Here is a 15,244-nt window from a genome sequence, read left to right as displayed (position 1 = left end):
GTATAAAAAATAGCTTGTAAAACCTTCTTCGCAAGCATGCATTTTCATATGTAATGAAGTATTAGTTTTACAACATAGGTAATTCTAAAATATCTTAAGTTTTTGGTATATAGTGACATATTATAATGGAATATCATAGATGGGATATGCTAATGGCATACAATTCTATGAAACAATTCAACTCTAAAATGTAGTTAGCTTAATAAACTTACATTGCATGACTTGTTTTCACATTTTGATGTTACTTGCATACTCTAGAAGTAAATAATCGAAAGCATTCCAAATATAGCTTCAAATAATCACTCATTATAAAGAAGTATCATGTAGGATTTCCACTTGTGAGTCATATGTGCCATTATACTTTTGATTGTGTGCCCAAGTCTATTATATAAGGAGGATGATTTCATATGGTGAGCAATAATGTCTACTATGAGTTATGGCATGGATTTAATTAGATAGCAAATATAAGCATGTTAGCATCACATGAACATAATGCCCTTCTTAACATTGATGCTTATCGTGAATACGTATAGAATGTGAGTGACACCATAATTGAGAACCAATCGTTAGACAGTGATATCACAAGGATCGTTGGGAAAAAGTTACTTTCTCTAATGTAACTCATTAGGAAGAGAGAGCCGCTTGACTTTTTGCAAGTACTCTCGAGAAGGAGAAATCCTGAAATCATTGGTTTTAAGAGTCTTAGAAGGGGGTTAGTATGTAAGAACAAAAGAATTCAACCTAAGTTCTTGATTGCTACAAATTACAAACAATGGCATGGCAATAGGGAGAAACTTTTAGTGCCTTTGATCTCTCTCTCTCTCTCTCTCTCTCTCTCTCTCTCTCTCTCATACACACACACACACACATATACACACACAAATAGTTGAGAGAGAGATAATGTACCTTTTACTAGACATTTGTGATGTTTCACATTTGAGAACATGGAGGAGGGCTTGGGAGCTTTCCAAAATCTACATAGGGACAACCATATTATAAGGTAGTTAGAAAGGATTTTCATGTCACTGTGAATGGACTCTTGCCCAAGTGGCCACTACCCAAAGGGGGGGCGTGCCTTCAAGCTATAATTATATACAACTCAAAAAAGCTGAGAGAAATTTAGTTTGCAGGTTTTTGAGTTTCGTCGAAGCCATTTTGTTGAGCATGACAGATATATTGGTCAATGGATTGAAAGTAAGGCTTAGCTTAACATTCACATCAGGTATGTGGCAAGTAAGCTGTAACATAACATCTATTTGGTGTGAAACGGTTGCATCTCTTTTTAAAGGAAAGAAGTGCAAGTTTGCTTGTGGTGGGTGTGTGCCTCTAAGGAAAACCTGGAATGTTTACATAGCATTAGAGCCTGCTGTGAAAAAAAGGGGGGGTTCCTTTTTTACCTTATCATAGGCTGCTTCAACCTCTTGGATGGTCTTGTCATACTCCTGGGAGTAGGCGTATTTGCGAGACAAGCTATTGTCGATCTCAGCGAGCCTTTTGGTGAGCGCTACCATCTCTTTCTGAATGACTGTTTTTTCTTCTTCCTGTTGTTGCACAGCCTTCCGCACCTCATCTCTTTTCTCCCGCAACTCTTCAATGCCTGCATAAATAATCCCCCCACATGAATGAGAGAGAGAGAGACACACATAATACATACAGACACACACACACAGAGAGAAAGGGAGGGGAGGGGAGGGGAGGGGAGGACACAAAAAAAACAAAAAAGGAACCAACGTTGAGCAAGCTCTCCGCTGAAGTTGTTGACCGCCGCTCCCTTCATCCGCCTGCACAAGCATTCCATCGACTCCCACACTCACAAGCTTATAACATGAGCTCTTTGCGGGTTCATTCTGGCACAAGGGAAGGGGCCGTTGCTAAAGCAATACTACGCATCCGTGCCTTCTTGGCTTTCAATGCTCACAACGCCATGAGATGAGATGAAGTGTGTGTTTACAGAATAAGACTCGACACCTTTCTACTTTCCGCTTTGAAAGACACAAGGAAATAACGAACCCTTCCCTGCTCAATCAGCATATGTTATAACAAATTGAAATAACCGTGCACGTCCGCGATTTCATACATGCTCGACTAAAAGAAAGCACTCCAAGGCACGGTTGCTTTTTGAAGTGCAGCCCTGCCCATCAAAACTGACCGTCTTTCTTCATAATCACTCGGTTTTGAGCGTCTTAATGTAATTTTTGATGTCTCTTCAAAAAAATTATAAGTTAATTACGTTCAAAATGGTCAAAAACGTGTATAATGGGCGTCAAAAATCAACCCCACTCCAAAAGGAAGTAGAGGGCCACTAAGAGAATAGGCGCTATGGTGTGTGAGTCCCAATAAGCCTTCTCATAAATGTGAAAAAAACACAACAATCTTTAGATTTGCATTGTCCCACCAACCCCTTCCCAAGGAGATGACTATGATAAAGATGCCACTCTAGCCTATATATTGCTCTTCTACTTCCCACAGTTTCGCATATGGGTAAATCCAACATAACTTCTACCCATTCAACCCAAGATTAATTGTTTCTCCAACATCACCCTCCAATCCTACCACATAACCAACATGAGAAAAAGTAGCCCAAGGATCCATCAAACCCCATTTCAATACCATGTACGAAACCTATAGTCCGCATGCAGCCACCATGACAGCACACAAACACACAGGAGACTATTATAAACCAACGGCACCCCCACAGGAGAGGGCATGGTGGCTACTACAAGTAGGCTTCCATCATCTACACCACCACCCCTCCCCAAAATAAAACATCATTAGCACTCAACTTTGGCATATTCTAAGTTGCAACATCTTGAGACAAAGCTTCCTTATTGACATCATGAGATGTATATGTAGAGAGGGTTAGAGAGATTTTAAAATTTATGATTAGGAGAAATTATCTCGAATGCAACCCTAAATGCATGTCACCAAAACGAACAATGGTTGACTAAACAAGGCTTTACATTTTTGCTACAATCCTCAAAAGATTGATAATACTTTTAGAACACATAGCAATAATAATATTAAGAAGCACAAATACTTAAGTAAGGATATATGTCAAATCTTTTAGAGTAACCTTAAGACTCTTAAAAAAGTCGAAGAAGATAAGAGAACACAACATATAAGAACCAACTATTATAAATATGAATGTGAATTATGGGGATATATATATAGAGGTATAAACCATGCACATAGTATGTGCATAACAATACAATGATACTAACAAGCGAAAACAAAGAAAAGTATGGAAGAAAACACTATAAATGTTTATGACAACAACAAAGCAAGTGAAGAGATGCTTTTAGACTTAGATAATAACTATATCTTCCATTATACAAGATAAAGGCCTCCTTATAAACAAGTGGTGAAGCAGATAGCCTTACTTAGTTAACATTAGCTTATCCCACTTGTTGATGATGTGATTTAGTGCTTATCCCACCTTTTTAATAGTGGATTATCTTTATGGTAGTTGCTATAGTGTTATGGTGCTTTTTTAGACGAGAGGTCTTATCACCTTTTACTCTCTCTTTTTGGATGACAGGCCCTATCACCTTTAACTTTATTTAATGATAGTGTTTATTTTCTTAACAAAAGTACCTTTTGTAGATGGGGATTTTACAAATGCAACTAGGAGTGTACTTAACTTTATCTAACCCCACCATGATTCATCTCCAAGGTAGAGGCCCACTAATTTTCAAGAATATCCTCTAGAGGCTTTATTGCATGCTAATCTAGGATACCAATCATAAATATCAATCAAACTTATTACACGATACCTAATAAAGTGTTTAATAAGTACATCCATTATCTCTTGTGATTGAAATCAATAGTTATTAAAATGCCCTAGAAAGCTCTTTGAAAATAGACTTTTTTTACTTTAGACATGGTGTTCACCAAAATGAATATTTAACTTACATGAGGGGAGAAGGAGAGAAGAGAAGATGCAAGGGTCGGGTTCGGGATCGTGCACTTAGCCAACCCAATAAGGATTAACTCCTAGATGTGAAACCGCTAGGGGCTCACTTCACCACAACTTGTGTCACCCAAGTGGAGGCTACATGTGCTAGGTAGAGAGTAAGGAGGGAAGGAGCTATGGGAAGCTCAACTTCTACCTTAATGCCTTCATATGTGCAAGGAGAGAGAGAGAGAGAGAGAGAGAGAGAGAGAGAGAGAGAGAGAGATGGAAAAGAAGGGAATGGAGAGAAGATAGAGAGCATCACCTACAAGCACACATCCACAATTAAACAAGCAAGCATACGTAAACACATAAGCTTACCACCATCACCACACAAGAGATCAAGAGGGAAGAAGAAGCAGACTTAAATGTGATAATGGGATTGTATCCTTTCATATTTCTTCAAGTCACTTATATACAAGAGCTCACTTTTTACGATGGCCGACCGCCCATTTAACAATTGGGGCCCAAAACTAGTTCTCTAGCTCTCTGTACACCTAGGCTTTCTAGCTCATGACCAGCATTACACATGTCATAAGCTCAGTCATCCCATATCTTTTTACATAAAGTGCTTAGCGTAGTTTTACATAAAAACATGTTTCATGAAGTACGATCACACTTTTGGTCCAAAAAATAGGAGTAATGTTAACCATTTAGTTAATATATCCCCCTCCCTAATTCGAGTCCGTCCTTGGAACCAACAATGAAGCTTAATGGCCGTAGTGGAGGGAGTAGGTGTGGACAAAATTGTACCATGATCTAGGGTATTAGGGGGAGCGGTGAAAAGCTTTGATGGCTGTAGCTTGTCAAGAACATTGTCTCCATCATGTCTTCGAAGGTTTGGAGTCACCAGGCTTACATGGATCCACACTGAATGTCCTCGTAATACTCGTAGACTTTCTTGAGGGTGGGGTCCTTATCGATGTCGAATGTCAGGCCTTGGTCTCGTTTATCATAATGATGCCATGTACGTAACTTTGCCAATAGGGTAATGATGAGGTTAAAGAAGCACATGGTGGTGATGATGGTGAATCAAGCACTTTGTAACAAAGTGTTATTAGGATGTACATGCACATGGGATGGGCCTAGGCACATGGGCTTAGGGTTATTTAAATGTGGGATTAGGACACATGGACTTTGGGGACTATAAAAGGCATGTGCTCTAGTAGTATTTACCTTTTGATACCTTTTTCACATCTTATGATATTCATTATACTTTACTTTCCATGCTTCTTAGTGTTAATCTTTTTTTAATCCTTAATTAATATTAATTAGGATAATCTTATACTAATTTAACTGCACCTTTCTTTCCTTGGTATCAGAGCTCTTGGTTTAGATCTTTACTTAGAAAGCGATTAGTGATAATCATTTTCAAATTCTGCCTATAATTTTTAAAATGCATCTCTTTTTATCTGGGCTTAATGGCCTCTCTTAACTTGCAACGTCGAGTTTTTTTTTGGTTGGAGATTATAGGAGATTGAGTAGCATCTGTAGAGTATCATTTTTAGATTACTATTAATCAAGTTTTTTGAAATGTATTTTCTCAATCTTGATTAGTTTTAATCATTTTCATAATTAATTTTTACACAGATTTTTAGAATTTTGATTTAACAAGATTGGAAATGAATATTCAATTAATCATTTTTAAATTCTTATTTCAAAACACTAATCCACTTCACTATTTTAATTTTTTGATCTTCTTGATCTTGATTTTCTTAAAAAATTTCTTGATTTCGAAATTAGGGTTTACAAAGATTTTAGCAACTAGTTTTTCATGAATTTTTTGTATAATCTTGATTAGAGAGCTTATATTTTCAATTATATATTCATTAGGCCACTATCTCGGCCCTATTTTTCCAAATCTTAGAGTTCTTGGAGCAAATTTGCAAGAAGTTCAATTGCTAAAGAAGTTTTGTAAAAATTTCATTGCAATTTTCAAAGACTGGTTCAAACTGTGCAGATTATTATTGTAGATTTCACATTCCAATGGTGTTGCAAGCCACTGTTTGAGATCTATTGTAGCTTAGTGAAAAAGGCTTTATGAACTTGAAACTTGAAATTATGCAGGAATGTTGTGCTTAATTGCTTGTCAGTGAATGGCAACAAATGTTGCTCTTTAAGACAACAAGCAAGCAAAGTAAGAGCAGACCTTCCACTGCTTGTTATAAAGAGTTTCAGTAGGCTGAAATTTCCATGTAACTATAATACTTCAACATCTCTTGCTTGTACTGGTTGTACTGGTTTTGAGTAATTTGTGCACTCTTTCTTGAAGGTTTTCTCACTCAAGAATCCTTGTATGCAAGTTAGAAAAACCTTGTGGTGTATGGGGCATACTGGCTCACACCAATGGACTTGGTTCAATTCCCAGTAAGGCCATACTTGCAAACACAGTGTTATCCAACAATTTTTTTTGAATTTTTGCACTCAAAATCGTAAATCTTGTTCACTTTTGTATCAACTATTCATCAACATGTTCATTGCATAATATTGATGCTCAAATAATAGCATAACATGCTATACATTTCTTGATGAAAATGTGTCAAAATGTTGTAATTCAGGGTATGTGCTTGTAAATAGTGTTCTTAACACTTTTTTTGTTTCCTTTACTTCTAATACATCTAGATTTATACTAATATGTGTATGTACCAATCAAATAGATTTGTAATCTTTGTACAACTTCTTTGCAAGAAAGTATCAAGATTAGACAGATTTGATCAAGAATCACTTACTGTTTTATTCTGTAGCAAGATTTTCAGCATAAATAACTTTGCATAATCTGTAAACTACTTTGTTCTGTACTGTAGATCTGCAACAAAATTATACTCTGCACCATAATCTTTAAAACTGTTTTTGAATCTGCATAGTAAATTGTATTCTGTATGTTTCTTAGAACTGCACCAAGCTTTTGCACCAAATCTTTAAAATTTGTTCAAAACTACAATGAATCTACACTCAACACATCACTATGCAACTCTACGATAGAAATTTGAGAACTTTGTACACATAAATATGTAGTACTTTGTTGTTGCGAAGGTCCACATTTAAAAGCCAAATGACCTAATAGAGGATATAAGGATGCTCCTACGGTTGTTACTCCTACTCCTTTGGAGAGGTGGTGTCAGGGCGCGGAGTAGATCACCTACTAAAAGAATTCCCCTACAAAACACAAGAGTTTGTTGGTACTAGTAATCCTTCAAGGTAAACCATGAGATTAAATATGATGTGCGTGATCCAAAATCAAGATGTTGAATAGTTTATTCTGTCTTGTGCACGCCATATCTATGAGGGCCCAAAAGGCTAAAACCGGGGATATGGAAGCTTCAACCTCCAAGAGTGCCAAGAGAAGAATGGCAAAGAAAAATAAATCTACACGACGGTCGGCACAACGGAAAGGACAAAGTGAAAATTACAGATGAAACAAGTTCATCATCCAATGAGTCTCTCCCTTTGATTTTGGAGGAGGAGGACCTGTGGTTTATGAAAAAATCAATAGAGAATAGCTTTGAGGTCACCCTCAAAAGCTTTCTAAGAAGATTGAGTAGTACTACCCAAATCCTATTAAGGAAATGGAACAAGTTGCTGAAGCCATTGAGTTGGTCCAAAAGACTCAACAAGAGCTATAAAGTATTTATGGACCGATTAAGGCTCCAAAACCGATTCTGCCACCTCCCTTATTGATCATTCTTTAGTCAGGAAGAAGTGAAGTCTTGCATAAGGAGGAGGAGGACTATGCAACGTTGATAGTTCCTCACTTTGAGGAGTTAAATCTCTTTGAATTGCTCGATGAAGGCAAGGCCGAGGAAATGCCATTGGGAAAGACATGAGGATAAGTTGAAAACTTGATAAAACCTATTCAAGATCATCAAGATTAGCCAGAGTCTCATGATTTTTGGTTGAATCTTAGAAATAGATCTCCTCCAAGATCTAGGGTTCCCTTTATCATCATTGCCATTGAACCTCTGGAAGGGACAATAAAAGGATCTATTCCCATGCTTCATTATTACCTAGAGAGTGATTTAAACTCTAAGGATGAGTGTGGAAAAGAAAGAGGATTCCCTCCTATAACAATGAGATCTATGAGATTCCCAAGCCTTGCTAGAAAAGTAAGAAACACAAAGCAGCCTAGGACATTGAATATGTTGCCATCCCTCTTATCTACACCTATCGCGATGACATTGGAAAATTTTTTACAAGATAATCCTACCTTGTGGGAATTTGTAAAACAATGGTTAAAAACCAAACGCCCAATTGAATCCTTGGACAAGGAGTCTGAGGGAGAATTTGATATCGATAAGGATGATAATTTTGACAACCAGAGTATTCCTTAGGTATCCATCAACAAAATCAATAGTATTAGTGCTATGAAGGGGATGATACTAATGCAACCATTCCTATTTCCTATAAATAAATTCGAGTATCTGCTATCCTTGATGGTGGAGCTAGTGTTAGTATCGTGTGACTAAAGCCTGTTGGATGCAATGGGGTGAACCTCCTTTAGAACATACAGGTGTATCAGTCAAGATGGCTGATGGCTCTATTGAGATAGGCCCCTTGGTAAGATTAGTCACATGACTATGGATACCTACGGTATGCGCTTTTCCAATACATTCATAATCATGGATTTCCAGCATCCTAATAATTACAGCATAATAGTGGGAAGGCCATTTATGAGGCAATTACAAATGATACATGACTGGGGTACGAACCATATTTATCTCCAGAAGAATGAACAAATCATTAGGGGAGATCCTGATTGCTCAATCACAACTCCTCGATCCACACGAATATTGCCAGGAATGCTATGAAAACTATGAGTAGTGGTCGTATCCGAAATCTCTCCACATGTGACAACTCTAGAGGAGTAGCTCGACACAATACTAGAACCTTGGGTATATGCTCCTCATGGTCTATAATGTACTCTCATCAACATGTGAAGTGTCATCCCCATGTGTAACTAGGGATGTATGACTAGCCGAATGATCATGACTAGTCAAATGTCCATCAATATGTGAAGTATCATCATCCTGAATCTCACACACTACAATGGATACATCACTAGTCAAGAGCTGATCCCCATGATAGTCTAATGCATCACTATGATCCGCCAATGCATTACTATCTCCTAAGGCATAGGTAGACATACGCATATCAACAATCACAATGCGTGTAATGAAACGATTGCTTGTGATTGATCAGGACTCTGAGATGATTAGATGGCTGCCTGTGCTCGAGACTCTGAGAGGATTAGATGGTTGGTGTGAAATGCTTACGTTGATGTGCCTAGTTGCTCTCGTGTCTCCACAGCTAGCCCAACAAGGCCAACCAGCCTGACAGCTTGGCGTGTATTGATTATGAAGTTGCATTTTGAATCTACTTGTGTTGATTATGAGCTTGGATATGACACTATGGTGTCCTTGGTTGCTAGCCTTCCCAGATTTTGAGAGCCTTAAAAGTTACTATAAGTGGTTAAGGTTAATGATGGCACTGGCTGCCTCTGTGACCTTGTGGCTACTTCATTTGATGCAGTATCTGATTCAAGGATGCCTAGAGACCTTTGTCTCCATGATGGCTAGAACCTCGCATTTTTCTTCATCTGCCTTTCCTTGTTTACTGTCTTAAGAGTTATAGGGTTACATGTGACTGACTCTGTATATGCATGTGCATGCTTACACTCTTTAGAGCATTATTTGATGCTTTAACAATGGTATAGCCTAGAGGCATGACTAGGTATTCCTTATTTTTTGAAATTTCAACAGGAGAATCATAGCTGAGCTCCATGGTAATGTTCTCCATGTCATTTTTAGACTCTGCCACCATTTGATGCATTGGGGTCACCCTAGGAGGGACTGGTTGTGGTGGCAAGACTAGAGGTGGTAAAGGGTTTGTACCTCCCCTTTGCCTGCACAGTGGACTCTGGGAGTGCACTTGTGGTGTAGGTAATGCCAATGGTCTTTGTGGAGCTGGTAAAGTAGGAGCTCCAACTGCATGATTCACCCTTAAAGTGGGATTGAGTCGGTAACACGTGTTGGTGTCGTGGTTACGTAACCCATGCGAGCACAATACCCACACCATAGGCTAGGTCTTGGTTTGAGATGTGAGCATTCCATAGTCGTATGATTTGCTTTACAGTATGCACAACAAACCATATCCCTACACGGATAGAGATGGGGATTGCTCGTCTCTTTCGGAACTAGTTTGAACTCATCCTTGAGCTGCTTCATCAATCGTTCCACCAACTCTGTATCCTCCTTCTTTTCATTAGTTTTTTGAGATCCACTTTTAGAAGGATTTTTGAATGATGTTTCAATACCATTAATCTCCTTTAGATTATCATCATATGAATGGCATCTAAGGCACATTCATTGAACATCCTATGTCTTCGAGCGTAGAGGGCATAGGAAAGCTTCTTGCTCTGTAGATCAACCGTGTCTAGCTGGGCCTTTCCTCAGGCTCACAATGATTATACAAGTATTTTGCTTGGTTGATGTATTCTCTTACAGATTCACTATCTTTTTGTTTCAGAGTGTTTAATTGATTAACGGAACTCCATTTAGCTCCGGTTTTTGCATAGGATATAAGGAAAGATTGTTTCAAGTCCTCATATGTTGCCTTGCTTTCTAGTTCCAGGGTGCAAAACCATTTAGCTTGTTCAAGTGTGAAGCCAAATGGTTTGTAGGATCATCTTTTACACTCAATGCTTCACTTACCTACTCGAAAGTTTCAATAAGACCATGGGCATCATCCGTGCCACTAAACTCGGTCATTGCCTTTGACACACTCCAAACCTTGGATGTTGTCTTAGCTAGCTCATGTTATCGAGGTAAAGGAGTGTGTGAGTGAAGTTCAGCGCAGTAGGTTCTCTATTGCCTACTACTACCCTAGCAATAGCTTCAGCCATCCTTAAAGCATCATCTGTTGATAGCATCCCTACTGAGGAGGAGCTGTAATGCCCCAAGGAACCAATGCATCTAGTCCCTCTCATGCATGTACATCCACATTTTGAAAACCACATGTTTGAGCAATATGGATGCTTGGGGTAGTGTATAATGGGTCTACATTCCCACTCCCAATAGGTTTAGCCATATGGATTGGTCCAGATGTGGTAGTAGGTAGTCCCGTCATGCTAGCTACAAAGGTAGGGGTAAAGGTAAACTCACCATATGAGAAAGACGATACCGTTGTTGCGTGAACATAATAGTATGGAACATGTCCCTTCTCTCCCTTGTGAATTCCCTCTTCTCTTACCATTTTGCTAACTCGCGGGCAGTGCATATGCATACTCATGGTTGATGCGTCCTAGAGTATATGTAAACTTTGGAAATCCACTCGTTGAACCAATACCCCAGGTGCCTTTGGATTGTGCCTCTTGCACAACTTCTTTACCTTTACTAGTTCCAGGTAATGATTCACCATTTCCTGATTTCATTGGCACGGAGTCAGGTATAACTGAGAATTCACGAGCTTTGGCAATAAGCTCAACCGTGACTTGCTCACGATTTTAGGTTCTTCACAAGGAAGATACATGTTCTCCCAAACATCTTTATAAAAATAGAATCCCAAATCTAGATTTTCAATCCTGAAAACTAGGGGATTCAAGGGGTTTACACTACAAGATCCTTCACAAGGTACTAGATTAAAGACCCTATGGGCTTTGTCAATATACACATGCTTGCTTAAGGAAGCCATGTAGTGTCTCTTCAATATTGTCGTGTCCTCTAGGACTCTTGCCCAATCTCGTGGCATTGGCTCGCTCAAGATTTTTTGAGCAGGCTCATCGCCAGGGTTCTCAAGGAAGGGATTCAAGCATTCCTTTGACATTTTATTTCCTTTTTTGGAAGTCTTGGTTTCTTGGTTAGGAATGAGTTCCTAGAACCAAGAATCGTCACTTGAGAAGGAAAGCGATCTGACTCACTAAGACTCTTTTAATTAATTCTTACTTGCATTGCTACCTTCTATAGAAGCATGTGAAGCTTTGTCTGATGCACTTCTCAAAGAGCCAACCATCATTAGATCACTTCCAAGGTGCATAAATAGCTTTCTAGATGTGTACAAGGATGATTGGCCCTAGCTTGGATAATAGTTCGAAACCAGTCTCTTTTTTTCACTTTATTTTTCTTAAAAAACAATTTCACTAAAAATAGAAAGTGTGCTTTTGGGGTTCTTATGGGCTCTAAATAAAAAAGCAAGCATGCCAGGGCAATTCTTGTATCAACATAAACCTATTAAACCTAGTTTACTATTTTTAGCAAGGGATGCTAAAAATAGCTAGTGATCCATTTTGGCCTAGATTTCACACACGGACGCTACCTATGCATGGGTATGCTTGGTTTCTCAATCCGACACCAAAATAGCAATTTAGGGCTAAATTTAGGTAAGCGCAAGTGCTAAACCCTTATATTTAGCGGACCTTGATTCCACTCCGGTTGTCGAAATTGAGTTGCAATTGGAGTGGGCTGTAGAGCAAGTCAAAGAATACCTCTATGCAAATGGTTGCCCGGTTGAAAATGTATTGCTTCTAATAAGGCCTCAATTCAAGCCGAAACGCAACCCTTTTCGGGGGTCTCAAAATCACCGCGAGAAAAGTGGACTTTCCACTTTTCTCGCAGGCGGGTTGGTATGAGGGTAGTCCTACTTATGGACTACAATCCTGGCACTATAGGTCCCCTTTATCTTAATTCCCTTGCTATTTTACGCAAGGCAAGTTTTGGAAAAAACTTGATTTTTTCCCAAGTTAGCGGAATTTGAACCTACAGCGCGCACTGTATAATTGTGTCGTTAGGTATGCCGAGTTTTTCTAAAATTTAACCAAATTGGATATGGTGTATATCCAATGTGTCCTCAACACATTTGCTATGTCAAACCCGAGTTATCCCTCAAAAATTGCTAATTTTAGCCCAAAAAGTTTTTTTACACTTTTAGGGCGTGCTTCTTAAGAGCCGTATGACAAAAATGGTCCGTAGGATAGGTCAAAAAAGCTTGGAATGGGAGGAAACTTGGGATTATGTATATCCTAGGTGTCAAGAACACAATGGATATGATAAACCCATGTTAGCTCTGAAAAACTGCTAAATTTGGCCAAAAAAAGTTTTTCGCGCCCCACCCGCTCCAAAAAGAGGTTTGGGACCAAAGTAGTCCAAATTAGCTCAAACTTGGCAGTTTGTATATTCAAGCTGCGATTAATCTGTTGGTGGTGTTAGATTTCAACTAGCTCTTAAAAATTGCTAATCTTAGCCGGCATCTTAAAGTACGCTTCTTAAGAGCTAATAGGTCCCAGCAGCCCGCAAAAAGCCTTGTTGTAGCCGAAAAGTTACCAAATTAGAATTCTTGTATATTCACGATGTGTACAACACTAAGGCAATGATGGATCCAGGCTATCTCTTGAAAACTACTAAATATAGCATGAGACGGATTTGGTGCGTAACTGGTCCAAGAAAAGAGCACAAGACCAAAATGGTCCTTTTGGGATCAAATTTGGTGTGAAGATAGGCCGTTGCACAAATATAGAAATCCTATGCTTACTTTCCTGGAATAGATTCCAGGCGACCTGATTACGACCTTTAGTCCTCTTGGCCTTAAGTGGCTCGAGGTGACAAATCGCACGTATCGTTCGAACTGTAGATAGGTCATGAAAACTCGGACTGGGACCAAACTTGGTAGAATCCACGTCTCTATGGTCAACAACACTAGATAAAAGTAGGAAATCAATTTGGATTCATGGTGTGGGAGTTAGAGCCAGGCGTGGGTTCCCTGTTGAAAATACAAGTGAATAGGGTGTGTTTGTTAATGATGTTGATTCTAGTGTTTGATCCACCATAGCTCATCATTATGCTCAAATTTCAACATTCCCGAGGTGCCTAGTTGGCCAGTGACCTTTCGGACAGGGTCACTTTCAACGGACTATAACTCTGGACTCCGATCTCTGATTAGGGCGATCAAATAGTCAAAAGTTATCTACAGAAAACAAAGAATTCAAATCTGCATTTATGATGCAAAATTGTATTTTCTATCAAAAGATATTGTAGTTCAGGGAGCTGTAACTTTTTCGGGTGTTTCCACTTGTCTTCCGCAAGGTTCTACTTTGATAGGTAATTCCTGGGTACCTGAATTGAAGATGACCTGCTCTAGGCAAACCCTAGGGAAGGTCAATCAATGGTATTTAACCACATCAGTCCTAGATTGAATTTGATAAGTGGTTTGGCTCTGGTAGAGTCAACACAAAAACCCCTCGAATAGAGGTTTCTTAGTACTTTAAGACCAGTACACTAAGACCAGTACACTGTACTACACAAACGAGCATGCAATTTGAGATCTTTGGATAATGGAATTGAAAACTCTAATTTCCACGAGGTTTAGTACGGTTGCAGTAATTTGTGAGATCTACAAATCTAGAACCTAAGGCTGAGATTTTGAGCTCTCTATGGCTCTTAACAGTCAGCCCGAAAGTCCAGCCTACCAAGCCTCGCTAAAAATAGCAAATTTTTAAATTTGTCAGAACGGGATGAAACTTCGAATGAAGCAAGTCCCAAGTATCCTTAGCAAGATCCAAAAGTCAAATTCTAGATTAGATACCTAGAGTGACTGTTAGAGCTAGGCGTGGGTTACCCAGGCTCCTACTTGGGCAGCACTCCCTCGGGACAAAAGGTCAACTTTGAACAGCCGTAACTTTTGATACCGACCTATAGAAAAAAGGATTTCAAGTCTATAAAATAGAGCACGTTTGAAATCACAATCAAAAGATATTGCAGTTCAGGAAACTGTGACTTTCTTACGGGTATTTTTCCTGTTTTTATCTCTATCCTAGTTGGTCCCCTCATACAAGTCTCTCTCCTAAGATGGTAGGCAAGCTCCTATGCTGAAATTGTAGATTATAACAATAAAATATCGAGACTTAGAGATTACCTTCCCTTTCCATGATGTTCTCAAAGTTCGGTTTGCTTCGGGACCCGACTTTGTAGTAGTGTGTTCGTGTCACAAGCTCCTTCCGCTTCCTTTCCCTTCTTTCTCCTTCTTCTAAACTGGCTCCCTCTCCTTTCTAACTTTTAAAAAACCAACTCTTAAAATAAAAGTTAGAAATTTAAGCATCACTTCGGTACTATGTGTGCAAGTGAGGACACGATGGACTTGCAATAGTGAGTCAAAAGAGTATGTTGCTAAAAGGTGCAAGTGGAGGACACAATGGACTTGCAATAGTGAGTCAAAAGAGTATGTTGCTAAAAGGTGCAAGTGGAGGATGGCCTTGAGAGATTACTTACCAAGCTCAAGTAACACCACATGAATGTGAAAGGAAAATCC

General features: G+C 39.0%; 1 protein-coding gene across 1 annotated transcript; it reads right to left on the bottom strand.

Annotated features, from left to right (window-relative positions):
- Window positions 1-286: 286 nt before the first annotated feature.
- LOC147624264 (microtubule nucleation factor SSNA1-like) lies at window positions 287-2,135 on the bottom strand. The gene is made up of 4 exons (XM_086819918.1): window positions 1,732-2,135; window positions 1,398-1,597; window positions 907-974; window positions 287-678 (listed from the first exon to the last, which is right to left on the bottom strand). Exons 1-4 carry the CDS (start codon window positions 1,796-1,798, stop codon window positions 612-614), a joined length of 402 nt encoding a protein of 133 aa, XP_086676044.1. The 5' UTR covers window positions 1,799-2,135; the 3' UTR covers window positions 287-611.
- Window positions 2,136-15,244: the final 13,109 nt, after the last annotated feature.

This window comes from Cibotium barometz, chromosome 25 (assembly GCF_041138505.1).
Source record: "Cibotium barometz isolate CiBa-2024 chromosome 25, ASM4113850v1, whole genome shotgun sequence".
In the NCBI taxonomy this organism is placed as follows: Eukaryota; Viridiplantae; Streptophyta; class Polypodiopsida; order Cyatheales; family Cibotiaceae; genus Cibotium; species Cibotium barometz.
This window is presented reverse-complemented; position numbering and strand designations above follow the sequence as displayed.

Excerpts from the sequence above, each read along its gene's own strand:
- LOC147624264 (XM_086819918.1), bottom strand. The coding sequence starts at position 1,798 with ATGGAATGCTTGTGCAGGCGGATGAAGGGAGCGGCGGTCAACAACTTC. Across the intron at positions 1,598-1,731 it reads CAGCGGAGAGCTTGCTCAAC|GCATTGAAGAGTTGCGGGAG; the intron begins GTTGGTTCCTTT and ends TTATTTATGCAG. Across the intron at positions 975-1,397 it reads TTGAAGCAGCCTATGATAAG|ATTTTGGAAAGCTCCCAAGC; the intron begins GTAAAAAAGGAA and ends GTCCCTATGTAG.